The 27,886-nt window shown below is 40.5% G+C and overlaps 1 protein-coding gene across 1 annotated transcript; it reads left to right on the top strand.

The window, feature by feature from the left end:
• The first annotated feature begins 6,536 nt into the window (after positions 1–6,536).
• On the top strand, positions 6,537–26,904 carry LOC108672988 (calcium uptake protein 1 homolog, mitochondrial). The gene is made up of 14 exons (XM_047882996.1): positions 6,537–6,723; positions 11,362–11,639; positions 12,057–12,228; positions 12,566–12,751; positions 16,920–17,380; positions 19,297–19,323; positions 22,171–22,285; positions 23,547–23,618; positions 23,907–23,917; positions 24,363–24,479; positions 24,731–24,862; positions 25,344–25,467; positions 25,911–26,000; positions 26,637–26,904. The coding sequence occupies exons 1-14, from the start codon at positions 6,537–6,539 to the stop codon at positions 26,789–26,791; spliced, it is 2,127 nt and encodes a 708-aa protein (XP_047738952.1). The 3' UTR covers positions 26,792–26,904.
• The last annotated feature ends 982 nt before the right edge of the window (positions 26,905–27,886 follow it).

Raw genomic sequence — 27,886 nt, 5'->3', positions numbered from 1 at the left:
GTGGACTGAGCCCACGTCCACTACTGACGAGGGTCAGCGAAAAATTCTGTTCGGATCCTTAAAGAAAACAAGAAAAAGATTGTTAATAATTTGCATTCGCTGGTCTTCAATCAAACTTGCATAGCTTTTCATGTACACGTAGCGGCCGAATTTTAGACTGCGATTGGTGGCTCTAGTTTATAAAAAGCGTCACTGACTTTCTGCAGGTATACAAACGCGTGACTATATATGATGGTGCATATGCAAATTCAAATTTAATATTCGAATTTAATATTCGAACAAATCAATGTTCCAATTCGAATTTAATATTTGAATTAGAATTTAATGTTCAAATTCGGCCACTGAGCTTTGCTTGTCTCCGCTGACTTTCAACAAATGTGGGATGCTCAGACTTGCTCCCGTCTCATATTTTTTATGGTGACGCTCAATTGCACACTAGTTCGTCCATGATGGATTTATTACTATTTATTGACATGTTTGAAAGAATAATTTCAATGCTGACAAGTTTATGGACTATATTCTTCGCCAGTAATTTTTTTTATAACTCTATTTTATTTGGAACTGTAATTGTATATTTGTCGATTAGTTTCTTGATTGATCTGTACTTGGAAACTTCTGTAGTTTCGTATAGTGTTTTCATAATAAAGTATCTGAAACAGGTCTATTTACTTTCTCTCGCCGCATTAGAAGATCATGCAAACTGTGTTCTCCTTTCCTAAACATTCTTTAATATATTCTTAACACTGGGATAGAATTTAGATCACTTATAACTCGCGATCGCTCATAAGTGAAGACCATCTATAACTCGATAAATTAAATTATAAAATTGTAAAGCCGATCCATCAGCCTCATTAGCACAATACATTGCATTTAAGTTGAGGAAGTTTGCACCCATGTTTGAACTAGTAGATTATAGTTTACACCATGATTTACACAACTAAGATGCCAATTGCGCTGCTTAATTTTTATGAATTGTTTATTTGGAAGAGAAAAACTTATCTAGGTAAAGAAAATATGAAACGATCATGGGAGAAAAATGTAATAAAAACTCGAATGGACATAAAAGTGGATTGCGATTATGGATGCGATGACCTTGACTTTAAGCTTGAAATTCATTAGATTAAGCAAGACCGGAGTCATGGGGTTCCTTCCGGGAAACTCGGACGTTCGATGTCAGTGTACATCAAGAACTCAAGAAGTGAATATACGTACTGTTCAAACAAATACATGCATAGAACGTTAGTTATGAGTTTTAGTTACCTTCCAAGTTTTTAAAAATATTGATATTAGCTTTAAACCTCTAAAAATTATATTGTTAATACGTTCAAACGACATGGAGAATGAAAATGTTACAATTAATTAGATACTAAATTATATTATTATAAACTAGGTAATGAGATTTAAGAGTCTGTGAGCGCAATACTCTTTATTATCCGTAATAAGTTTGACTGAAATTCTTCTTACGTCCTAACATGGTGAAATCTCATTCTCATATACGTTACGGGGAGTATTTCGTCAGCTTTGACCGGTGACAGACATACCTGTGGTTGTACTTAAATTTGAAAGAAACAAAGAATTTTCATACAAAGTAACGGTAATATTACTTGATACAATTGAAACATAAAGTGATAACTGATAAAAGGTTAACGATTGGATCATTTGAATCAAGAAGCTAGAAAGAACCTCTCTAGCAATGACGTCTAGAGAAGGCTATGACGCTCCCGGACCTCCCGCCAACTCCCAACAATCGGAGGGCAACTTGACTGCGTCACAAATAGCCTCAATCTTGGCCGATGGAGAATGGGATCAGGAGCTGAGGGCAGTGGAAGAAAATGATAACATCGAGTCTGCANCCCGCCTGTCACACTTGTGGTGAAGGGGAGCACAATAAGGGGCGAGTAATAATGGTTGGCCAGTGGTCTGGCCTCGGCCAGTTAGTTTTAGTCACCGCAGGCCATTCCTCGGCCACCTAAGAGACGGCCGCAGCCCCTTAGATGGGTGCTGGCTCAGGTATCATATTACAAAGGCAACAAGCTCGAGCGCAGCAACTTGCCGATCTGAACACAGAACAAGGGTTCCACATCCTTGTCGCGAATTTCTCGCTCACGGACTTCGCCGCACTGTGACTACAGGCCTTAAGAATCAAATAATAATTGCTTTAGCCTTAGGTTGGCAGATTTTAATTTGCAGTTTCATTTAGCCTAACTTTTTACAAGTCCATTGCTTTTGTCAGTCTATCTTGTCACTCTTGAATCTCGAGGAGTGGGCTGAGACTTTATGCTTGAATTTTAACTGACTAAGAGTCTAAGGCTAACACTCAACTCCCAAGTCTCAACTCTCAACAAGAATAAGTGTAGAAATTTTTTATAATCAATGCCCGTTCAGCCTGTATTAGTTACCAAGGTGGCCAGGTCAGTGAGGACTGTGAGGTGACTGAGGTCACCACTCATGACCTCAGTCAATAATGACAGTCACTAGACACTAGTCACCACTCACCTCACAGTCCCCATGGTCAGGAAGATGTGCCAGGTGCGCGGGAATTTATATTGTCATTTTAACAACCTGCGCGGTGCGCCATACTATGCCGGTAAAAAAAAATGTGCCGTGCGCCGTACTTTTAGAAAGCTAAAATAGTTTAAATATGGACTTGCGGCAATGCAAATTACGTAATCACACTGACCGTACACACAAACGTGTATCCGCACTGTGTTGTGGTTGGATACGAGTTAACTAGATTGCTACCGCGTCAACTCAGGACTCAGGTTCTAAGAGTCAGCACAGTAATGAATATTCATTCATAGATCACAATTCAATCGGACATGAATTACAGAACTAAAGAAGGCAACATGGCTTTAGATGTGCCATCGGTGCCTTCTAATGAATGACTGGACTGGTTGCGGCAAGTAGGGTATGAACCTGTATGTCAACAGTACGATCCTGCATGCCAATGTTGTGACTACATTTACATTACCGACATCCTCCCGGCCGGCAAAATCGACACGATCAATACCTAATAACAATGCGCGTAAATGGACTATACAAATTAGGTCAATATGGCATAATTACAGAGCGTAATTATGCTATGTGATACATAATATGAATATATATATTTGCAAGATAAGTCAATGGTCTGTCGTTTATTTTTGCTTCATTTGAGCAATAATGGTTTCCAAATCTGGGTGCGTTATGTTATGTCATGTGTACTTTGAATGTGCAAAAATTATAACTATCATATGAAAATTGTTACGTAGGTTATCATAGCACGAATCACAATAGAGTATCAAGATTGCAGCTCTGCCACCAGCCTTCATTGAATTATCCCGCCTTTTTTCTAAAATTCAATAATCTCTCTTCCAGCAAAGTTTGCGAAATTCATTAGCTGCATAAAATACTCTCTGCTGTGGTGTTCGAGTTCCGGTTGACATGAAAACTTGCGGTAAACTTGCGGTTCCAAAAATGGCGGGAAAGCTCTAATCGCGCCGCTCTGAAGGCAATTCATATAAATAATAATATAATCCACGCCTACGCTGGAGGAAGTTCAAACTTCAGAGGTGGAACTAAATGCAGTAAATTTGCAGTAAGTCAGAAAATACCAGAAAAATACCAGATTTAGGCATATATACCAGATCTAAAATATTCATACCAGACACCTTTTGAAAATACCAGATTTGTGAAATCTGGTATAGAAATATACCATCTGGCAATGCTGGTTCAGCGTTACTTGAAATCATCTACAGACGATGTTGCCATTCCATTCAGATGAAAACTGTGTCTAAATCAGAACTGTGTCGGACGGCTCCGCGGCCCGCGCCGAGTGCTGTGCGGTGCGGAATCGATGACCGTGATTTGCATGAACGCCTGCGCGAAAAAATATAAATAGATTGATTTACGCGAGAAATTTCCCCGTTTATATACATCTTCCTGAGTGTGGCACAGTCCTCAGTCACCTCACAGTCTATGTCATAATGTCACTATGTCATTGTCAGTCACCTCACAGTAGGGTGAGTAGGCTATGATGGCATACAGGCATGGTGGCAACTCTCTCTGCTCTGTTCATCAGCCACCGTCAAACGGGGTAAAAAGCAAAGGGATTGGCAGCCCGGCAGGGCCACACTCAGGAATCAGGATGATGTATGTTTTCGGTGAATTTTCCTGCGCATTTTCACTTTTTTTAAGCTATTGCTGTGCACAGTTGGCCATAGTGACAAACCAGAAATTTTTTAGAATCAGTTCATTTTTAATTTCCTCATTTACTCAAGATTTAAAAATTAAACCAATTTCTTATGTATGATAATGCTGGTATCCATGATACTTTACTGATCTACTTATAAGACTCAAAAATTAACTTGAGGGAGGCCATGGTCAGGAAGATGTGCCAGGTGCGTGGGAATTTATTTTGTCATTTCAACGACCTGCGCGGTGCGCCGTACTATGCTAATAAAAAAATGCGCCGTGCACCGTACTTTAGAAAGCTAAAATTGTTCTACTATTTTAGTCGACAATATACGCAAGTATATTGACTACGCGAGTCGAACTGACAATAATAAAATGTATAATTCCCGCGCACCTGGCACATCTTCCTGACCATGGCGGCAGGGCAGGGTAATAGGGAACAGCCGATGAGCCACTCAGCGGCTCAGCCAAACAGTCCTCTAACATTTTGTAGAAATGTTGTACCTAGCAGCTAAACTAATTAAAATATTGCAAAACTAAAAATAGTAGTGTAAAGTTCAACATTTTTCCTATCTATGCAGCATATGAGCATACTAAACTGATAGTGATAGGCTAATGCAAGTTGGGAAATCATACATTTATTACCTCTAATTTTCTAAAAAATCCCTGAAAAAAGTGTGAAAAGTGGGATTTTATAAAAGTACCTTGGCTAAGGTCTGTAGCAAAAAAAAAAAAAATATTTGTCTTATTGAAAAATTTTTCTTACATAAAACTTAGAAGTTGCACACTAGTGTTGGCTTAAAAATGTGATTGATAGAATTTGCATATTTCATGCCAAGAAAAAATTGTGGCCATTTCCGCAAAACGGGGTAATAAGGGACACCCCCCCACCTGGATAATAAGGGACACACCTAAAATTGCATTTACAGTAGTAGTTAGTAAAGGCTCCAATTAATGAAAAAATCAATTAACAACAGAGAATTTTGATTACATTTACCTAGCTCAGTGAAAAATATTTCACTTGATGAAAATTCACTGCATCAGTCATCACAAAATTGTGCATAGAATGTCACGGATAGAATTTAGCACTGGGCAACAAAGAATGAAAAGTAATTAGGTTACCTAAAGTCCTAAATTATGATTTATTTCTCCAAAAAATATGATGGTTTTCACTAAAATATTCCTTCTTGTTTCAGGTATGTTTTTTACAATCTTTTTTGTTATAGTGAAATCACTTGACTTGATTAAAATTATGTGAAATTACAAATCATCCTGTAAGCTTACAGATACAGAAGAAATTCTACATGGCTGCTGATTTGAAGCTTGCAATTGTTGTTGTTGTTTCTTGCCCCAAACGTCATGCTCGTGTGGGCGGAGGCTCTGGTGGTGGTTGGAGAGGTGGCACCGAAAGAGGGGAAAGATTGGCAAAAGCAGAGAGGGTTTCCAGGAACGTAGACGCCTCCACGGGGTTGTCCCACAATGATGAGACGCTGAGGGACGTGGGGAAGGTGGGGCAGGCAAAGAGGTGCTGGATGGATTGGAGGGGATCCCCGCACTCCAGGCAAGCGGCACTAAGGGAGCGTCCAACCCTGTGGGTGTAGGACACAAGGGAGCTGCAGTATCCCGAGCGTAGCTGGGATAGCACTGAGCAGTAAGGGCGAGGGAGTGAAGCCTCTTCTGCTGCAATTGGTGCTGGTGGGTTGTGAGGACAGCGTTGTTTTTGGCAGTCGCTGCAACACGGGTGGCTATCTCCCTATGGAGGGAGCGTTTTGCCTCTCCATAGGCACCGTCGGGCATTATGCCATCAGCCAGGAAAGACACCACAAGGTGGCTGAATCTCGTCTTGACTGAAGCTTTCATGGGGCGGTCTCCGGGGGGAGCGGAGACGATGTTGAAAGAAGTATGAGTAGGCTGGAGGGCGCTGGCGAGAAATTGAGCACAGGCCAGGTCCAGGTGGGAGGACGCCGGTCTCATGGTGGAGATGGGCAATTGGGGCCATCTTGAGGCAGCCAGTGGCTAGTCTCAAGGCTGAGTTTTGGATGATTTAGAGACTTGCAATTGCAGTGCGTGAGGCAACTGGGTACCAAATGGGGGCAGCATAATTGAGGATTGGGCAAGTAATTGTCCGGTATGTGGCAATGATCTCTTCCTTGGAGAAGCCCCAGTTGGTGCCGGCCAGGGCTTTTAAGATGCGTAAAGAGCCTGTTGCTTTGGTGGCTATGGCTCTGACATGAGGAGAGAATGTAAAATAGGTATCCAAAGTGACACCTAAGATATTGGCAGTTTTGTCCAAGGGGATGATGCCATTGCAGATTGTTGCAGAGGGGTGTAGACGGGATTGGTGAGTGTCGGGGATGAAAATCATGACTGAGGATTTCCCCGGAGCCACGGCCAGTTTCTTGGCGGTCGACCAGTCTGAGACGTCCCGGAGAGGTCAGCTTCAGAAGGAAGTCTCATCAGAGAGGGCAGCTTCCGCGGTGTCGAGCCTCGGGGACGACTCAAAAATAGTGAGGTCATCTGCATATGAGGCGATGTTAGGGGTCGGAACAGGTATGTTCGTGATGAAGTAGTTAAATAGGGCTGGTGAGATGACTGACCCTTGGGGAACTCCAGAACGGATTGTTCTGAAGTGGGACCTGGTTCTCAGATAGAGGCAGGAAGCCATCCTGCCTCTAAGGTAGCAGCACAGCCAGCAGACCAGATTATGATGTAGGTCTGAGGCGGCAATCATGCTAAGGTGGAGAGGGTGGTCAACACTATCAAAAGCTTTCGATAGGTCCACCGCAGCTGCCACTGTACATGCTGGAGGACGGCATGAATTGAAACCTGTCGCAATCTGGTGTGCGAGCGGGAGGATGGCGGTGACTGTCAAGTGTCCCGGTTTAAAGCCATGTTGCAAAGAAACCGTGACGAGAGAATCAGAGATGTATGGGAGTGGAAGGCATGCCAGGATCTTTACCGCTGGACAAAGGAGGGAGATGGGGCAGTACAAGGAGCCCTGGTTACCAGGTTTACCTTGTTTTAGTAATGGGATAATTATTGAGTTTTTCCATATGGATGGAATGGAGGCCGTGGAGACAGAGATATTAAAGATGTGGGTGGGGAACTGGAGGCCACATGGGCCAAGGTGTTTGAGGTGGAGAACCGTGAGGCCATCCTTACCCCGGGCGGAAGAATTGTTAGCGGCTCTGATGGCGAGTTTCACCATGTTAGGGGTGAAAGGGGCGAAGTCCCTGTCCAGGGGATGCTCAGCCCAAATTCAACGCATAAGGCGGCGGGTGGATGGGTTTTGGGAGTGCGGAGTGATGGAGGTGTATAGTTTGCAGAAGGTGGTGGAGATCTTGTGCTGCAACGAGAGGGGGGTCTGACCAAATTGGATTGGCTGGTTGGGTGGAGGGCGGCTAAGCTTTCTGGATAGTGAGCGGAGAAGGCTCCAGTGTTTTGCCTGGTGAGTTTGTCTGTTGCACGAGGCGAGATGTGTCCACCAGGTATTCCTGGCATGGCCTTGTATTGAAGTGGAGATTTCTAGGTTGAGATCGGGGAGCCGGGGTCGTTAGGGTTGTGCACACTGATGTCATCCCGTTGCTCCATGAGCAACCGGGTGCCAGGGCTGACTGCGGGGGAGAACTCCTTTGGAAAGCCCGCAGGGATGTGCTGCTTGGCAGCAGCTGCCAGGACGCCCCTGAGGGTCGACTCACCTCCTCTGATGGTCGGTACTCATTCATTACTAACTGTACTCCAAAGTCCTCTTCCTCTGTAGATGATGTAGAATAAATGACATTTTCTGTGATTTATACTCATTTTTCCTTTATTGATGTGACATTATCAAATCCATATATTACCGTATTATTGATGTTAAATTACCAGATCCATGGACATGCCATAGAGCACTGACAACAACCTTGTCCACTGCAAGCTTCATATCAGCAGCCATATAGCATTTATTCTGTATCTGTTAGCTTACAGCACGGCTTGTGATTTCAAACCATTTTAATTGAGTCATGTGAATTTATAACAAAAAAAGATCATAAAAACATACCTGAAACAAAAAGGAATATAATAGTGACAACCATCATATTTTTTTGAGAAATAAACCATAGTTTAGGTTAATTACTTTTTATTCTATGTTGTCTGTTGCACAATTCTAACTATGACATTCTATGCACAATTTTGTGATGACTGATGATGCATTAATTTTTTGTTAAGTGATTTTTGTTTGCTGAGCGAGGTAAATGTAATCAAATTTTTTGTTGTTAATTGATTTTTTTTGTTAACTGGAGCCTTTGCTAATCAAGGTTCTACTGTAAATGCATTTTGGGGGTGTCCCTCATTACCCTGGTGAGTGTAATATTCTTTATTATCCCATCTTGCGGAAACACCTGCCATTTTTTTTTTTGAATGACATATTCAAATTTCGTCAATCACGTTTTTAACCATGCAACTATTATGAAGTAAATTTTTTTTAAATGGTGAATTTTTTTTTTTGCTACGGACCTTAGCAGAGGTATTACTTTTCAAAAATCTCACTTTTTTCTGGGATTTTTTAGAGGTACCGTAAAATGGGGTAACTTAGACCACTTTTTTTTATAAATGCCATTTTTTCACTAGCTAAATTAAACTTGAATTGAAACATGCAAAATACAGGTCTATACTCTAGCTTCACTCACCATAAATTGCTGTCTCCTGCCTCTCTTAGTCTTTATGTAATTTCAAAAAAAGTGATGGTCTTTGTTACCCCAGCTCTTGGAGTATCTTAGACTGGGTGGTAAAATCAATTATATTTTTTGATAAAATAACTCCAAATAACTCCAGGTTTTGGTGCATTGTAGTAGAACTCTTCTAGTTACATACCGTATGCAAATGACAAACTTGAGGAAAGTGGCATAGTTTGCAAATGGGGGGTGCCACCCCATAATGGGGGAAATGTTACTACCTAATGGCAGCCCTGACAGGGTAAAATTGACTGGCTTGTAAATTAAGTTAAAATTACCATATATAAGACTCTGTAGAGTCTGAAACATAAAGAAAAACATGAAGAAAAAACATGAATATGCTGTCAAACATAAAATATATATGGCAATTTTATATTAACTTCCAAGCTGGTCTATGTTACCCCGTCAGGGCTGACATTAGGTGGTCTAAGTTCCCCCATTTGGAGACAGAGCCCCCCATTTGCAAACTATGACACTTTCCTAAAATTTGTCATTTGCATGTGTAACTAGAAGAGTTCTACTACAATGCATCAAAACCTGTAGTTATTTGACAGAAAAAATAAAAAAATTGGAGGGGGTACTCTGACAGGCTTTAAATAATAGTTTTTTTTTGTGGGTCACATTTTTAATTTTTTAACCTATTAGATATGCGAACTTTTAAATCTTTCTATTGTGTTATGTAGCCTCAGTATTAGGCTTTTAATGCCCATTGACATTGACATTTAATGCCCATTGTCAAATAGTTTTTGAGTTTTGGGGGTTTTTGTTAAAAAAACGAAAAGTGGTCTAAGTTACCCTGCCAGTCTAAGTTACCCCATTTTACGGTAGTAAATGTGTGATTTCTTCACTTGCTTTATGCTACAATGATAGTAGAAATGTTGAACCTTGTGCCACTATTTTTAGATTTGCAATATTTTGATTAATTTAGCTTCTGCAACATTTCTACAAAATGTGGGATGACTGTCCTAATTTACCTTGCCCATCCCTCATTACCCCACCTGATGGTAGATAGTTCTTGTGTCCTAAAAATTTTTTTGCTTGTTTGCAGAAATAACTTGTAACAATGTATAGAGTGCTGAGTAAGCAGCTGAGTCAACGGCTCCCTCAACATGTAACTCCCCTTGTATCTCCTTCTGCTGCCCCTTATTCTTCATCTCTTGTAATAAATAAACTAAATAACACATTAAGATCAAATTTTCCCTTCCATCATAACAAAATTGGAACAAAATTTATTATTTCACCTTATTTAAGGAATGCACAAGGAAGCAATACATGCCCAAACCTCTTGGCCTCTTGCACCAGCTCCTCAATATGCTTGCACAATTTTGGCTCCTGCAACGCAGCAAGTCAATCTCTGTCAACTCAAGCCCTGGTTGACTCCATAAAATTCACTGGAAAACATCAGTCATCCAGTGGAGTCCTGCACAATTTCTCTGCTGGGTCTTTGTTTGCCAGAAGGTGAGTTGATTATTTTATTATTATCAATAACTTAAATGAGTTTATGGATGTTAAGAACATAAGGAGTCATTCTGCTTCTCTGGAAATAATTAAGACAAACTGGAAGTAGAAAATCTCAATTGTACAGCTTTGTGGTTTAGTTCTTAGTTCATGGCTGATTTGAACTGGTCTTCTGAGATTTTTAGATTTTCAGTGATAAGTTGATGACAGATATATCAGTCAAAATATTTATTAGTAAAGACCACATTAATTCATTAATCTTTGCATCATTAGAAATTTGCCCTAGACTGCTGAAAGTAAAGACCACATTAATTGTTTGCATCATTTTATTATTTTGTTTTGCTGCCATTTGTTTCAGTTGTAGTGGTGGCCAAAGTCACCCCGGCGGCCAAATTCACCCCACTTGACGGTACTCATTGTTTCTATAGCAATTGTTGTAAATATATAATACAATATTTATTTTATTAAAACTCCTGCTTATTTAATCTACAAAATTATCTTTTGAAGGATAAAACTTGAGATAAGTTTCATACTTAATTTTGAATCCTGTATGTACAGGATTATTATTAATTTTTTCTTGAAACAGTACCTTCAGATGTCATGCATAAATTATTGTAAATACCATAAACTACAAGTACTGTCTTGAACATTTCCTGTCGTGGCAATTTATTGACAGTTGATTTACTTGTAATGTGAAGTTGTGAAAAATATTCATGAAAAGTTATCTTGTATCCTCCCATGCTATACGTACCTGTGAATGTTGACTAACAAATTTGAATTTTAGATTTAAGGTTTTATCATTTCTCAGACTTTTTATCTTCTTTTGTGATTTAAATATTTTTTTAATGTTTTCTCTTGAACACCTTAAATATTTTTACTCAATTTTTTACATTTAAGTGTTCACAATAGTATTGGCATTATATGTGTAAAAAGCTTCACTCTCATGGAGCAATCAATTGTTTGTATTGTTGGTGCTGTTATGCGGATATGTATTTTTCATGATTACTGCATCTGTTAGCAAATAATCATTGTTATTTTATTGTTACCTATTTCATCAATTGTCATTGCTATATTTTGATTAGTTTATTGTTTGTTGGCAGAGTGTTCAAAGCAGTCAGACTCAAGATAGATGCAGTCAAGAAGTACTTTAGCGTGGAAGCTGCGAGCGCTGTGGAGGGCGGCCAAGAAAACGAGACGCAAGTGTCGCAGAAAGAGGGAGATGAGGAAGAAGATGATGATGAAGAAGGAGAGGGAGAGAAGGAAGACAAGAAGAGGGTTGGCTTCCGAGACCGTAAGGTATCATCACGCCTTAGCCTCTTGCTCTGCTGTTTTCTAATAGATTAAAAACACAAAATTTAGCTGAAGATGGACTTTGTGAATGTATGTCAAACTAACGTACCTGAAATTGTCTCCATTTTCAAAAAGAGTATCCATATAAGCTCCAAATATTTAGGTGAATAGTAGCTAGCAAGAATAATACAATGTTTATGTTAGTGAGCATACATATGAACTTTTAGGTTAATAATACAACTGGTTTAAATGTGTATCAAGTACGTTCTTAACAACTGATCAAGACCAACCGTAAAGGTCAAAGAATTAGTTGATTTATAACCATTTAAATCAATGATTTAACATGAAATATTAGAACCACTCTGCCACGGTGCTTATAAGTAAATTATAATGCACTGCACAACTAAAGGATCTCTATTTCAGATCATTGAGTATGAGAACAGGATCCGTCAGTACAGCACGCCAGACAAGATCTTCAGGTACTTCGCCACACTGAAGGTGTCCGCAGATCACGGCGAGACTGACAAGAGTGAGATCTTCATGACTCCTGACGACTTCTTGCGCTCCATCACCCCCGGCATCAAACAGCCTGAAGGTGCTAGGTCTTGAATGTTATATTGAAGGTGCTTTACCTGAAATTGTCTCCATTTTCAAAAAGAGTATCCATATAAGCTCCAAATATTTAGGTGAATAGTAGCTAGCAAGAATAATACAATGTTTATGTTAGTGAGCATACATATGAACTTTTAGGTTAATAATACAACTGGTTTAAATGTGTATCAAGTACGTTCTTAACAACTGATCAAGACCAACCGTAAAGGTCAAAGAATTAGTTGATTTATAACCATTTAAATCAATGATTTAACATGAAATATTAGAACCACTCTGCCACGGTGCTTATAAGTAAATTATAATGCACTGCACAACTAAAGGATCTCTATTTCAGATCATTGAGTATGAGAACAGGATCCGTCAGTACAGCACGCCAGACAAGATCTTCAGGTACTTCGCCACACTGAAGGTGTCCGCAGATCACGGCGAGACTGACAAGAGTGAGATCTTCATGACTCCTGACGACTTCTTGCGCTCCATCACCCCCGGCATCAAACAGCCTGAAGGTGCTAGGTCTTGAATGTTATATTGAAGGTGCTCAGTCTTGAATGTTATATAGCATGGCGCTGCAGCACATGAATAGGATTAGGTGGCACTGAGGCAGGGGCGTAAAGTCTCGCGTATCATGTAGAATGCAGCTGTGCTAAATGACTAATAACTCAAATCCTCATCACACTGACCACTAACCCTCAGGAATAAACGCTACAAAGTTTTTAGATTATACAGCAACTTGTGTAACTATTGCAGGTAGGTATTAGTGAGGCAGGATAGTAGGAGGCTAGTGGGCTTTATGACTTTGATAGACAAACATAATGAAGCATTACAAGCAAATATTACATAATTCATTAGGAATCATCGTACTAAAGCCAGTTTTATTTTTTTTTATCTAATTATCTTCAAGCTTCAGTCCGGACAGAAATGCAATTATCATTAATAGCGCTCAGATGCTTTACCCTCAGAGACCTCATATTAGGGAACAAACTGGCTCCCCCTCCGCCTTTTTGAGTCGCCTGTTGCTTGAGTCAACTTTAACTCAGCATTTATGTGCAAAGTTCCTGCATGTTTTTAAACGAGTAGCTGAGTAGTAGCCAGTAATTAAGTTATATGCTGTTATGATTGTCTTGCATGGGTTCTATTTATGCTGGGCCTTTGACCATGCGGACTTGGAGTTGCCTTTGCTTACCGGTTGAGGTCTCATGGGCTCCAATATTATGTGTAAGGATATTCGAAAAGTGATATTGAGTTTTACTTTATTTTTAGATTAACTTAGGTTTGTTGCTGATGAACCCTTCGACTACTGACATTAACTCTTGCTATCAAAGGCTGCACCAACAAAATTATTATCGAGTTCGTTGCTCAGTTAGCCAATTACTGATAGCTTTTAAACTAAAAACTAGAATCACAGACGTGAAATTGACGCCTACATGTTCATGTTTACAGACGCCTACATGTACTTAGGACGCCTAAATATTCTTAGGCCGCCTAAATATTCTTAGACAGCCTACATGTTCTTATTCCACTATGTGTACACTGTCTCTTATACACATCTAGATGTGTATAAGAGACAGCACATGTTTTAATAATTCAAGTCATTGATGCACTTATTTTTGTCACCTCCGTTTTTTTCACTTGATTGCACCTGTCTTTGTTGGCTACGTGAATTTCGCAATTTGTTTTCAGATGTAGGCATGATTTAGCTTTTCTGTCTCATTGATATTCAGCACACAGTCCATTGTTGGCACGGCCTCGTCAGCGTTATTTCTATGTTCTGCATGATTATGATGTATTAACCTAGATGTGTATAAGAGACAGGTGTGGTGACGTGTGGTGAGGCTGGTGGTGTGAAGACGTGTGGTGAGGCTGGTGTGATGACGTGTGGTGAGGCTGGTGGTGTGGTGACGTGTGGTGTGATGCACTATGCATTACTCCAGCAATTTTTTACAGTGCTGTCCCATTTATACGGTAGCTCGTGTCTCTTAGTTCTCTTGTCTTAAGCAAGTTTAAAACCGAATTCACTCATACATTATATATATTACATTTATTAATATCCGCTCGATATTATGACTATATTGTCATACATGTCTCATTATATCATAATAATTAATGTTCGTACTCGTATTATCGGATCATATTGTCATGTCTCAATGTTTCATTGTCTTGCTTGATGGTAATTTGTATTTGTGTGTAAAATTATCAATTAGTATTATTATTTTCTGTGTGAAATCGTTCATTATGGTTTTAATTCAGCCAAAACATGTTGAATTTTTTTCAATTTTATTTGACTTCTTGCTAAATTATCACGTATAACATAGCCCGGAAATACAAACGCTTGTATTAGATAAATTATATCAATCCCTCTTGTATTTTCATATTGTTCTGCTGTGGCTATTTTGCTGGGCACTCTTTTTTATCACTAAAACTTTGTACATAATTAACATCGTTCAACTTATCGAGGTAAATATTCAAGAGCCTCCTCCTAATCCTGTTAACACGAGGCAGGTTGTGTACATTACTCATGGGTTGAATATACCCTGTGTGGGGAGGCAGGTTGTGTACATTACTCATGGGTTGAATATACCCTGTGTGGGAGGCAGGTTGTGTACATTACTCATGGGTTGAATATACCCTGTGTGGGGGGCAGGTTGTGTACATTACTCATGGGTTGAATATACCCTGTGTGGGNAGCACGACGCTGACTGCAGCACGATGTTGACTGCAGCACGACGCTGACTGCAGCACGACGCTGACTGCAGCACGACGCTGACTGCAGCACGATGTTGACTGCAGCACGATGTTGACTCTGTCTCTTATACACATCTAGATGTGTATAAGAGACACCCTGTGTGGTGGGGGGGCAGGTTGTGTACATTACTCATGGGTTGAATATACCCTGTGTGGGGGGCAGGTTGTGTACATTGCCCATGGGTTGAATATACCCTGTGTGGGGGGCAGGTTGTGTACATTACCCGCGGGTTGAATTTACTTAGTTGAATAAATACGTACGCATGTTAGCGTATTTACTGATAATATTTTGTTCTTACATGTGCGCGATATCAGTTTATCAGGTCCATCATTGAAGGAACATTTATACATACTCACTATGAGAAATCAGTGGCATTTTGCCCAAATATCGATGCCTCTTTTGCTCTTGTTTCGGTCTTCTCCCGACTCAGTTAGGCCTGGCAAGAGGGTGCATCAGTGCTACGGCCGCTCCCTGTTCTTACTATGTGAGAGAAAGTGTGTCAACATTGCACAATATATCCCATTCATTTTTCTGAATGGGGGCCATATATCAAATTCTTTGGTAATAAAAAGTGTCATGGAATTTAATGTAGGTACTCAATATTGGCTAGTACGAAATATGGTAGTGAGTTGATGGAAGAGGGTAACATGTTTATATCTAACACAGTTTATTTCGAATTGGGAACAATTCGACCAGTCGCTACGTGTATAATTTTTGCTTATAATTCAAACAAAAAATGTGCATCGAATCTGATCCATGATATTTGGGTTCATTTTCGGCAAGATTCGATGAATTAATTCTGGTCAATTTCAATTGTTCAGAATATAAACCTTAAATTTCAATGTTCAACCTCTGTACATATAATCACCTAGAGATGATAATTATCTGTGGTGTTCTAATCACCTTCGCAATTCTGTATAATTTGTGTACCCTTATGGCGCCCCTGTACCCTGCCCAGACGTGGCCCTCCCAGGTACTCTTTTCCATTTTCTCCTCCACTTCTTTTATTGAATTTACCTATCCCATTTTATCAAGCTCTTATCCATCCCTTTATTCTATCCTAATTCTTGAATAGAATTTATTCCTTTCCATTATCCTGCTATGAGTCTCGTGTTAGGAGTAAATTTACCCATGCTTGACAACTTAAATTATATAAAATACTCGCCTGCATTTGGTACCTCACACCCTCCACCAACTCGCCTGCATTTGGTACCTCACACCCGCCACCAACTCGCCTGCATTTCAGTTGTCTCCGTTGTATTTATCATTTATCAGTAACGTTTGCTTTTTCTCAGCGGCGTCAACATATTTTCTTCAACGACGCTTCTTAACAACATCTTTTATTCGTTATTCTTGGAAAAGTTTTCATTACAATGCTGTTTGTCACGTTTGCCGATGTTGTTACTGCATGTTTATTGCTTTTTCTACTAATTTTCGATATTTTATGCGAGAATATTTTTATTTATTTAGCGCTCGTTGATATTTTCGGTACCCTGCTTCTTCATTAGCATAAAATGTTCAACAGTAGATTTTTACAGTATATTTTTAGTAGGTTCTTGCATTCTTGGGTATTGACATTGTTAAACTTTCTACCTTATATAAGACTCATTTTACTTTGAAAGAAGATTTGCCACGCATGTGAGATCAACACCTTTGTTTGTTTACTTCCGCTACCTCATCATCTTTGCCACACTTGTATTCACTGCGCTCGCATCTTGTGCTCACACTTATATCCCTCTTCAGTTTCTCTTATCTTGAAGAATTTATCAATTCTATAGCTCTTTAGCGGATGTACAGGTGTTGGAAGTGTCAGCTAATTCATTCATGATCTTTGAGCCGCGTGTCACGTCTCCAGTCCCACGCGGCTTGAGAACAGTGCTTCCCGAACTTGGGTCCGTTGGAACAGTGCTTCCCGAACTTGGGTCCGTTAGAACAGTGCTTCCCGAACTTGGGTCCGTTAGAACAGTGCTTCCCGAACTTGGGTCCGATGGAACAGTGCTTCCCGAACTTGGGTCCGATGGAACAGTGCTTTCCGAACTTGGGTCCGATGGAACAGTGCTTCCCGAACTTGGGTCCGTTGGAACAGTGCTTCCCGAACTTGGGTCCGATGGAACAGTGCTTCCCGAACTTGGGTCCGATGGAACAGTGCTTCCCGAACTTGGGTCCGTTGGAACAGTGCTTCCCGAACTTGGGTCCGATGGAACAGTGCTTCCCGAACTTGGGTCCGATGGAACAGTGCTTCCCGAACTTGGGTCCGTTGGAACAGTGCTTTCCGAACTTGGGTCCGTTAGAACAGTGCTTCCCGAACTTGGGTCCGATGGAACAGTGCTTCCTGAACTTGGGTCCGATGGAACAGTGCTTCCCGAACTTGGGTCCAGGAACCCGAACTTGGGTATTATTACATCCCCTCAGCTGGTCCCCATATTTAAATTTTCCGGGCTAATAAAGATGTCAACGTCACGTTAGTTTGTCAGTGTAACCGCTTATATCAACATGTGTATTTGGTATAACGAGCGTATTGTTCATTGTAGTACTGGATAACGAGGGATCAGTCTGACCCTCTGAGGTAACCCTGCTAGTGGGAGAACGCAGTGATGCCACTGTGGCGTGTGTAGCGTGGCACATGGTGATGCCACTGTGGCGTGGGTAGCGTGGCACATGGTGATGCCACTGTGGCGTGGGTAGCGTGGCACCTGGTGATGCCACTGTGGCGTGGGTAGCGTGGCACATGGTGATGCCACTGTGGCGTGGGTAGCGTGGCACATGGTGATGCCACTGTGGCGTGAGTAGCGTGGCACATGGTGATGCCACTGTGGCGTGTGTAGCGTGGCACATGGTGACGCCACTGTGGCGTGTGTAGCGTGGCACATGGTGACGCCACTGTGGCGTGTGTAGCGTGGCACATGGTGACGCCACTGTGGCGTAGCATACACGCCACCATCAATGCCGAAGAATCCTTGTATCGCGTTCAAGTCGCCAGTCTATTAATTAAAAGTGCACTTTTAATCGATAATAATTGATATTAAAAAATACTGATTAAATAAAACAATGTCCTTGAATCTCCTGTTAATCGCTTCACAGAAGCGCTCTGCCTTCTACATCATCCGCTGCTTCAACAACTCTCGATGTCTCGTCTCACTTATTCATGTACAAAATAAACAAATATCACTAATAACTAAGTAGACGTAGCGTGTCCATGTACAACACTAGACCCCTTGAATAAACCCCCCATGGACCCCTGAAGGCGCTTGTCGTCGCTGCACATTAATGTATCAGAACTACGCACTCTAACTCTATGCTTTCTCTGTGGTATCTCCGTGCTGCTCGTAGCTCATGCCCGTAAGTGCCTATCTTTTTCTTCTTAACTTTCTGTCTCGTATTGTACTTTTTTACTTTTTCTTTGTGTAATTCATCGTTAAAAAGAGTCTGCTGAAAAATTGTTTTCTAATTGTAATTCATCGTGAATATTGTGCTTGATTGTCCTGATAAGCGCAGTATCCTACTAGCGTCTGGTCCTGATAAGCGCAGTATCCTACTAGCGTCTGGTCCTGATAAGCGCAGTATCCTACTAGCGACTGGTCCTGATAAGCGCAGTATCCTACTAGCGCCTGTTCCTGATAAGCGCAGTATCCTACTAGCGACTGTTCCTGATAGCCGCATTAGAGCCTACTACTTAGAAGTGTAGAATATTCTGTACGTCTATATATTACGTATCATATAAGTGCACTCTAGCCACGTATATGATACGTGTCTAGAGTGCATAGAAGTACAGTGCATGAATAATTCTAGTTATTTAATACCAGGCACGCGCTCGCTTAGAGTGCGCTGTACAAATGCCTTTTATGTATAGTAATAATATAATAATATTCCAAGATTTACCACCAAAAGTTCAATTCGCCAATAAAAAATTTAGTTTTTTGGTTTTTATTTGCTTAATATTTATACGCTTGGAAAGTCTGTTGGCTTTTTTCAAGCCTCCTATTCGTTTTTGCGCAGCCGTTGTATATTTCTATCGTGCACGAATCATTTTATTAGCAATAAACATTAAAAAACATTAATTCATTCATGATGTATGTCTTATGCTATTGTCTTCATTATAAATATCCATTTTTATTTTAATGCTTTATTATTTTTTAGCAAGACTAGCGAGCATCATACCTAGTGTGTAACTTAGTTTTTGTTATTATTGATTATTTATTTTCCTGTATAGCGTGTCTACCAACGTTGCACATTTGAACATTGGATTCTTTTCCCCAAAAAAAAAATTCATATTGAAGTAATTTTTTTACTTTTTTTATTATTTTTTAGTTGAGTTTGGCCGAGCAGTTACCGACCGTGAGTAATACGTTGTGTGATGTAGATTACGCACTTAATTTTTTATTTTTTATTTTTGTAGCACTTTCATTATTTAATTTACTATTGCACTTTCATCTACTTAAGCACACATGTTTTTAATAATTCAAGTCATTGATGCACTTATTTTTGTCACCTCCGTTTTTTTCACTTGATTGCACCTGTCTTTGTTGGCTACGTGAATTTCGCAATTTGTTTTCAGATGTAGGCATGATTTAGCTTTTCTGTCTCATTGATATTCAGCACACAGTCCATTGTTGGCACGGCCTCGTCAGCGTTATTTCTATGTTCTGCATGATTATGATGTATTAACTGCATCTGCTCTAACTCTCGACACTAAATTAAATAATATGTTAAAAGGCTAAGTAAATCTTACCAGGTAAACCCAATTATAAAATTTTTGAAGCATACTTTTCTTGAAATTCATCCCCGCCCGTGGTGCTTCTAGCGATGTTGCCTGTGAAAATCTTCGTCTGTTTTGTTTATACGTTGTTAAGTGACGGTCTATTTTCAGTTGCTTTAGCATCAAAACCGGTTTACTATAGAAACATGCGCTTATATATAGCTGATCCAAGTGAAAACTAGCGTCGTAATCCACAGTTAATGGCAATGTTCAGTAACATCTCAAAGATTTAACTAAATGTGCCGGGGAATAAGTATGACATCAACCACTATTGCGAATGTGTATGATATTAAACCCGAATGGGAATGAGTGTGAAATTAATTAATTTTGTGCACTGAACTATGATTGCGCGTATAGTCTTATGATAAACTAGCCTACCTCAATCATTTCGTACTACTTCCAGCACCGTCGCTATCATCTCCAGTATATGGCTGGATAAACTGCTGTTGTGATGAGACAACTGTCTTCTCCTGTATAGGAGCAGCCTGCAGTAAACCATAAACAGCAGCATTATTTGAAGCATGTGTCTGTTGATTGATAAGTTGAATGCCATTTGTTGTGCTGCAGCACATAACCACCCAGCATGTGTGGATAAATCGTCGACGCCTTCTAAGCGTCTTCTTAATTAATTTGTTCTAATCTTCCTCTCTCTCCAGATCTGGCGGCATGCGTGGCGTTTGATCGATGCACTTGGATCTTAATAGCTTTTCTGTGATCTTAATTGTCTTGTGTTCTTTTTTTAATTATAAGCATGTACATTGGTCATAGAGCTCTGCCATTACTGCGAACGTTTCATTTTGTTGTCCAGTTATACTCTTATATATTAAAATAGGACCGGCGCTAGAGAATAGACCAAGTTTGGCATGTCAGAGATTCTTATCTTTTCTTGTGACTTGTTTACATGAGATTATTTGGATCTGAATAGCTTTTCTGTGATCTTAATTGTCTTGTGTTCTTTTTTTAATTATAAGCATGTACATTGGTCATAGAGCTCTGCCATTACTGCGAACGTTTCATTTTGTTGTCCAGTTATACTCTTATATATTAAAATAGGACCGGCGCTAGAGAATAGACCAAGTTTGGCATGTCATGCAAAGATTCTTATACTTCTTGTGACTTGTTTACATGAGATGTAAAACTGTTTAATCTGATTTTTTTAAACGTTGAAATAAATAGCGACTGGACTTTCACCAACTCCGTGGTGTGATGGGCACTTCAAGTCTGAACGTGTCAATATGTCTGCATAACTTAGCTAGTCTGTTCTCTTATGCCTTCATCATCGGAGCGTCAATAATGTCAACAGGGAGTTTGTTCCACATGTTCGTGACTCGAAGAGAGAAATGGACGTGTTACAACGCAGATTTTTTAGTAGGTAACCGTGGCCCCTGGTGTTGAGTGTATCATGAGTATACCTACTTATATATAGTGCTGTTCAGTTTCCTGTATATAACTTCGTTGCCGTAGAAAGAAGGAAGTATAGTCTCAGTCTGCAGCTAGTTTCCTCCATTACAATGGATTGCTGCAGTGGCTGGCGTCGCAGGTTTCAGCAATGTGATGGCTGAGACTAGGTACTTCACATTTCTCAGAATTTTAATCCAACTATAGATAACAAATTGTACGGTAATAATTTATCTCTTGAGCAGGTTGGTGGTGGTGGCTGTGCTTCCGAGCCCTCATTAGTGTACAATTTTTCAGGCTTTGGATGCGTCCTTTTAATTGTCCAGAGTTGCTGTGTCCTTCCACGCGCAAACTTTTTCCGGGAATGCTTTTCTGTTTTCAATATGAAGCTGATGACATTTTCAGCTGCATTGCAGAAATTGAAGAGAACGCTTCCAAATTTCATTTATCTTATTTATTATGACTTGCATAAATCAGCTTCGTTTTTGGTATATGGTCACGGTGTGTAAATATGCACTCGACCTTGGTTTTACTTTTGCTTTGTAAACGCGATTTCCGTTTGTAATTATCCTGTTTAAAAGCTCAGCTGTACGCGGTTCATACACATTGTATAATGTACTGTACATCAATGTTCTTCATCTCAAGACCTCCGCTGTTCCAACATGTTCACATGACGTTCCATAGAGTGTAAGAAAACATTTCCGCTCATTTCTGTTTTTTTAAATATTTTCGGAGAGTTGACTTAATATTTGTGTTTCTTTGTGAATTAATTTTCTACCTTGTAATTTTTTGGTGGGTCTTGCAGTCATCGAGTAATCAAACGCACCGAAATTGCAGCAGCGAATTGCATGTTCGAGCCTCAGCACGCTGTGAAAATTCAGTGATTGTGCTTCGAGCGAGACTGAAAAAGTAGACGTGGACTTTCAGTCGAAAACTAAACCCATGTGTAGACCTGGTGTATCAGACTCTTTAATTAAACGTATTAAAACTTTATTATTAATTTGTTGCATGTATGTTGAATTGTGCAGGGTCAGGGCAAGAAACTGTCTCTCGCCCTCGACGAGGACTCGATCTTCTACAAGCTCGGCAGCTCAGGCCTGATCTCCTTCAGCGACTACATCTTCCTGCTCACCGTGCTCTCCAGTGAGCATCATCTTATCTTATATGCATCTTCCTGCTCACCGTGCTCTCCAGTGAGCATCATCTTATCTTATATGCATCTTCCTGCTCACCGTGCTCTCCAGTGAGCATCATCTCTTCTCACATTCATGCTACATTTTTATGAGCTATTTCACCATATGTACTCACATTCATTCTTCTTTTTTCCATTCCCATCGACTCATTTTCCTTACATGTCCTCATTTGCTCTAGTAAGGCGGCTACTCTTGAATTTTCATCCATTTGTGATCAGTTGAGAATTCCAAATGAATGATTTTATTTACGAGCAGTTCTGCAAATGCTTCTGTGGTTTTTGAAAAATGTTATACTGTGGGCACTTCATATTTTAACAATCTAGGCTCTCAGCAAATCACCATTGAAGTTATTGCACTAATTGCACCGTTAAATGCGATGTTCGAGTATTTGGTCACTCTCGTCTCGTACTAGTTATATTCGCGAGAATATTTAGAGTGTCGGCAGGTTAATATCGTGGTTGACGACAAGAGGTGGTTCATGCAATGGATAATAAGCAGGTTAATGCGGGTATTAAAAGTTTAATGTTTCCTGTTCCTGCTTCAGTAGTTCAATGTTTCCAGTTTCCACTTCAGCAGTTTAATGTTTCCAGTTTCCGCTTCAGCAGTTTAATGTTTCCAGTTTCCGCTTCAGCAGTTTAATGTTTCCAGTTTCCTGCTTCAGCAGTTTGATGTTTCCAGTTTCCGCTTCAGCAGTTTAATGTTTCCAGTTTCCTGCTTCAGCAGTTTTATGTTTCCAGTTTCCGCTTCAGTAGTTCAATGTTTCCAGTTTCCGCTTCGGCAGTTCAATGTTTCCAGTTTCTGCTTCAGCAGTTTGATGTTTCCAGTTTCCGCTTCAGCAGTTCAATGTTACCAGTTTCCGCTTCAGCTGTTTGATGTTTCCAGTTTCTGCTTCTGCAGTTCAATGTTTCCAGCTCCCACTTCAGCAGTTTCAATGTTTCCATTTCCCACTTCAGCAGTTCAATGTTTCCAGTTCCCACTTCAGCAGTTCAATGTTTCCAGTTCCCACTTCAGCAGTTTAATGCTTCCAGTTTCCGCTTCAGCAGTTTAATGCTTCCAGTTTCCGCTTCAGAAGTTTAATGTTTCCAGTTTCCGCGTCAGCAATTTAACAATTCCAGTTCCCACTTCAGCAGTTTAATGCTTCCAGTTTCCGCTTCAGCAGTTTCAATGTTTCCAGTGTCCGCGTTAACAGTTTAATGTATTGCATTTGTCAGCGTCCCGCCGCCACTTCGAGATCGCCTTCAGAATGTTCGACCTCTCTTCAAGGTGGGTCAAACAACTTCAGGGTTTGTAAAAATTTGTGCAGGAGGTTTCAGTTGCATCCCAAAGATGCGATCAACAAAGATTCGCTGATGAGAAGAACCTATTATCACAGAGAGTTGGTGAAAATGTAAATGTGGTTTCAGTCTTAAATGCAATACTGTTCTCAAGTCTCATTCCCAAATACAGTGAATTTTGAGCGTGTAACTTCTATAATTTAGCTCTTTGAATATTGAATGACCCGTGGAAAAGAATGAATAAGCAAAGTACAAGGGTAAGATAAGCAGTATTGGGTTAAGTTCGTACCTGTGCAGTCATGATGCAGGTGAAAATGAGTTGTGATGTGGCAATATCAATACGAATGAGGTGTTGATACTCGGAAAGGAACAGAATTGAGGATTAGAATTTCACACCCTTGATCTAGTTTTCAGATTAACTGCCATAGCTGTCATTTTATTGTACAAGAACGTAGTTATTATCACGTACAGGCATTCATGTTTTCTGTACACATACTTTTTAATCACGTTATTAACTGTCATATCTGCCATTATTTTTGTTGTAACAATATGCCCTCATAGACCAAACCTACTAATCACAGGTAATAAGGCTCACAGAACACGTCACCTCCAAACATTTTCATTCCATAGCTGCCATGCCTCTTAGACCATTCCTTGCTTTAATCATGCTAAAGCAAACATTTCCTCCATCCACGTCACGTCTAAACATTTACTCCACGTCACGTCTAAACACGTTCTCAACACGCTACGCAGGGTGTCAACTCTGCGCTCAGCACCTACTTCTTCGGCCAGGACCTCAGCGAGAAACTCACCATCGACCGCTTCCTGGAATTCCAAAGGCAGCTCCAGCAGGAGATTCTCGGCCTCGAGGTTAATCAAATTCATGAATTTATACATAGTTAAATTTTTGTACTCAAATATTCCTTTTAATTTTATCTCCGTCATAAATATTTTGCAAAACGTTTATTGTAGGTTCGTTGGCCATTCTTCTGGCGCGAATAACTGAATATTTGATGTAACTACGTATGAAGTAAGTTAATAAAGGTTGATAAAATTAGTGCAAAACCGGTATATCAATAATGAATGCCGCCCCCAATTCTAACTTCGGTATTTGCCGGTAGTTCCGTCGTAAAGGCCCCAACAGCGAAGGCCTCATCAACGAAGTGGACTTCGCAGAGCTGCTGCTTGCCTACGGTGGCTATCCTCCCAACAAGAAGTCCAGGATGCTTAAACGCATCAAGAAAACTTTTAAGGTGAGATGCGTGTCCCATTTGTGGTGTTTTTGGTACGATAAGTTAAGCGATACAAGAACTTGAAATATAATTTTTTTAAATCTATTTTTTTTAAATAAAAATTTTCAGAACAGGTGGAAGATTACCTTTTTAGTTTAAGGAGAAAAATAAAAATGTCAAATACTACACAACCAACATTGGGAAAGCTTGGTATTTGCAGTCAATTTCGCATTGCGCTGAACCTTGAGTTTGCGTTCAACTTTTAACCCTACCTGTTTATCAGTTGTCTCGTGCAAGACATCATCGAAATTGTTAGCTGGGTGCTAACTGTATAACACATCTATCCATGCAACAATTTTTCACTTTCGAAAAACGCTCCTACGAGCTTATATGGTAATTACATGCAATAATGTTACACTTGAACAACGCTCTTACGAGCTTATATGTTAATTCCACTTGCTGCTGTAGCCACGTCTGAGATGTTAAACTAAGCCTGCCACAGGGGGAGGAGGCTAAAGGTATCAGCCGAGAAGACTACTTGCATTTCTTCCACTTCCTGAACAACATCAACGACGTGGACACCGCCCTCACCTTCTACCACATCGCAGGGGCGTCCATAGACCAGGGTGAGTCTATTACCTTCGCCTGGTTGCCAGGTTTGCATTATTACCTTGGCACGATTGCCAAGAAGGCTTTATTACCCTGATATTGTTGCCAGGTATGCATTATTACCTTGGCACGGTTGCCAAGGCTTTATTACCCTGATATTGTTGCCAGATATGCATTATCACCTTGGCACGGTTGCTAAGTAGGCTTTATTGCCCTGGTTTTGTTGCCAGGTATGCATTATTACCTTGGCATGGTTGCCAAGTAGGCTTTATTACTCTGATGTTGTTGCCAGGTATGCATTATTACATTGGCACGGTTGCCAAGTAGGCTTTATTACTCTGATGTTGTTGCCAGGTATTCATTATCTCCCTGGCACGGTTGCCAAGTAGGCTTTATCACCCTGTAGTTGCGGTCAGGCCCGCACTAACATAATAATAGTAACATTTCTTTGATGTTGCAGTCACCCTGAAGCACGTGGCCAAGACTGTAGCGCATGTGCAGCTCTCTGACCACGTCGTCAACGTTGTCTTCACTCTCTTCGACGAGAACAGTAAGTCGGCCAACTCTGAGTGTCGCAGTCTCTATCCATTTCACTCACTCGTAGTTCATGAATTTTTCGCACTGTTCATCAATTAGTATATCCTTTTTAATGGTTGCTAAGGACAACATTTGCTTCTTATTCCAAGTTTGTTTTGCGGCGCTGCTTCCCACGGAAAGCTTGAATGGTGTTTTATGAGTTCTTAAGCCGATAAAACAGATTCAGTATCAATTTTCAAATCATGGTGCAACTTTAATTCTTTTATGACTAATTGGGAAATCCTTCATCTCATTCAGATATAAGTGCACCTTATTGCTCATATTTGTCGTGTCCTATAAATTTAGGGTAAAAATTTCTAGTATGCCTCACCGTTGTTCTATGCCTGATTGCTAAAATGATTCATACACGTTATTCAGGTGTAATTTCCTGTTTATGCTTACATTGTAAGCATAAACATTTCTTTGTAAGCATAAACATTGTAAGCATAAACATTTTTCTCATTTATGGAAAAAGGCACTATTGTGCTCGTCATGTCCGTCCGTGACTCGCTCGTCATGTCCGTCCGTGACTTCACGTTTTCGTCGACGAGAAAATACGCTCTCTGTCACTCACTGCAGTGAGTCCTGAGTCACATTGTTTATGTTGCAGACGACGGGCAGCTGAGCAACCGAGAGTTCGTAGCGGTGATGAAGAACCGCGTGCAGCGCGGCCTCGAGAAGCCCAAAGACACTGGCTTCGTGAAGCTCCTCTCCTCCGTCGTGAAGTGCGCCAAAGAAACCAAGCCCGTCCTCCTCGACATCTGAGGAATGCCCAGGCAGCCCGACCACAACAGTGGGGCTGCCACGTCTGCCTTCCTCCCCACCAACCCCAAGTCGATGGCATATGACACTGTAGCTGTCACGCGGACTGGGGCTGTTGTCCCTTGCAACATTCTAGGTCGGAGTATTGATCAAATGTTTAGAGGACCGCTTCTTTTTTGGTGCCGTGAGGTTTCCGCGCCGATCGGGGCAATGCGCTCCAGTGTTGTGTGTTGATTATTGGAACTGTATTAATAATAGCTGCGGTATTATTGTAACGTAGTTAAGGCAAGTTTATTGTTATTACATATTTTATTCGTCAATTTCTATCTATATATCTTAAGCTTCATAGTTGTATGTGTCGATGCCTGATTGGTGAATTCGTGGGTGCAGAACGATTTACACTGCATTAGTCAATTAGAATTAGACGTCCTTGTGACTGAATCTCTTCGCCCGTAGGAAACATTTCTCTGCAAATTTTACCTCGAGAAGAAATTTCCTTCAAAATTTTTCTCGTGGTAAAAGCAGTTATTTTATTGAACGTAGGGACTTCTTCGCCTTCCGACTAATTATTGATTGTACATACATTAAGAATACCTGGTGCTTTTCCGCCCAAATTAATCTTTTCTGTAAAGCACATGTGAAATTTTACTGTACCATTCGCAAGTTTCTTGGCTATGTCTCATCCATCTACCGCCGTATGTCACTCTCCAGGAACCTAACTTTCAACTTAAATTATAAGTAAACTTTTGAGTGCAGCAACCTAAGGACGTTTGTACGCAACAGAGAACATTTAAAGTTGTCGTACGTGGCGGCAAACATCAGTGAAAGTCATTTTGCGCTCACTATAGCGTATCCTTTTTGTAGTAGGCTTGTGACAATATTGCTTCGGTTACTCGTGTCAGGCGGTAGAGGGTTAAAGTAGCCTGACTGATTTTACTGATGGTGGGGCAATTGACTACAGATCCATCAATTCTCTATCGGTGGAGGTAGTGATAGGTAGTGGTAAATTAATTGGCTTATGTTAACCCTTTGCCTACGGACACATTTACCGTCGTCCATGTTATTCGTATCTGACCTGGTAACCGCTATCACCAGTGT

This window comes from Hyalella azteca, unplaced genomic scaffold (assembly GCF_000764305.2).
Source record: "Hyalella azteca isolate HAZT.00-mixed unplaced genomic scaffold, Hazt_2.0.2 contig11782, whole genome shotgun sequence".
NCBI classification, from domain to species: Eukaryota; Metazoa; Arthropoda; class Malacostraca; order Amphipoda; family Hyalellidae; genus Hyalella; species Hyalella azteca.
Note: the sequence above shows the minus strand (reverse complement) of the source record. Positions and strands in the feature narration are given on the sequence as shown.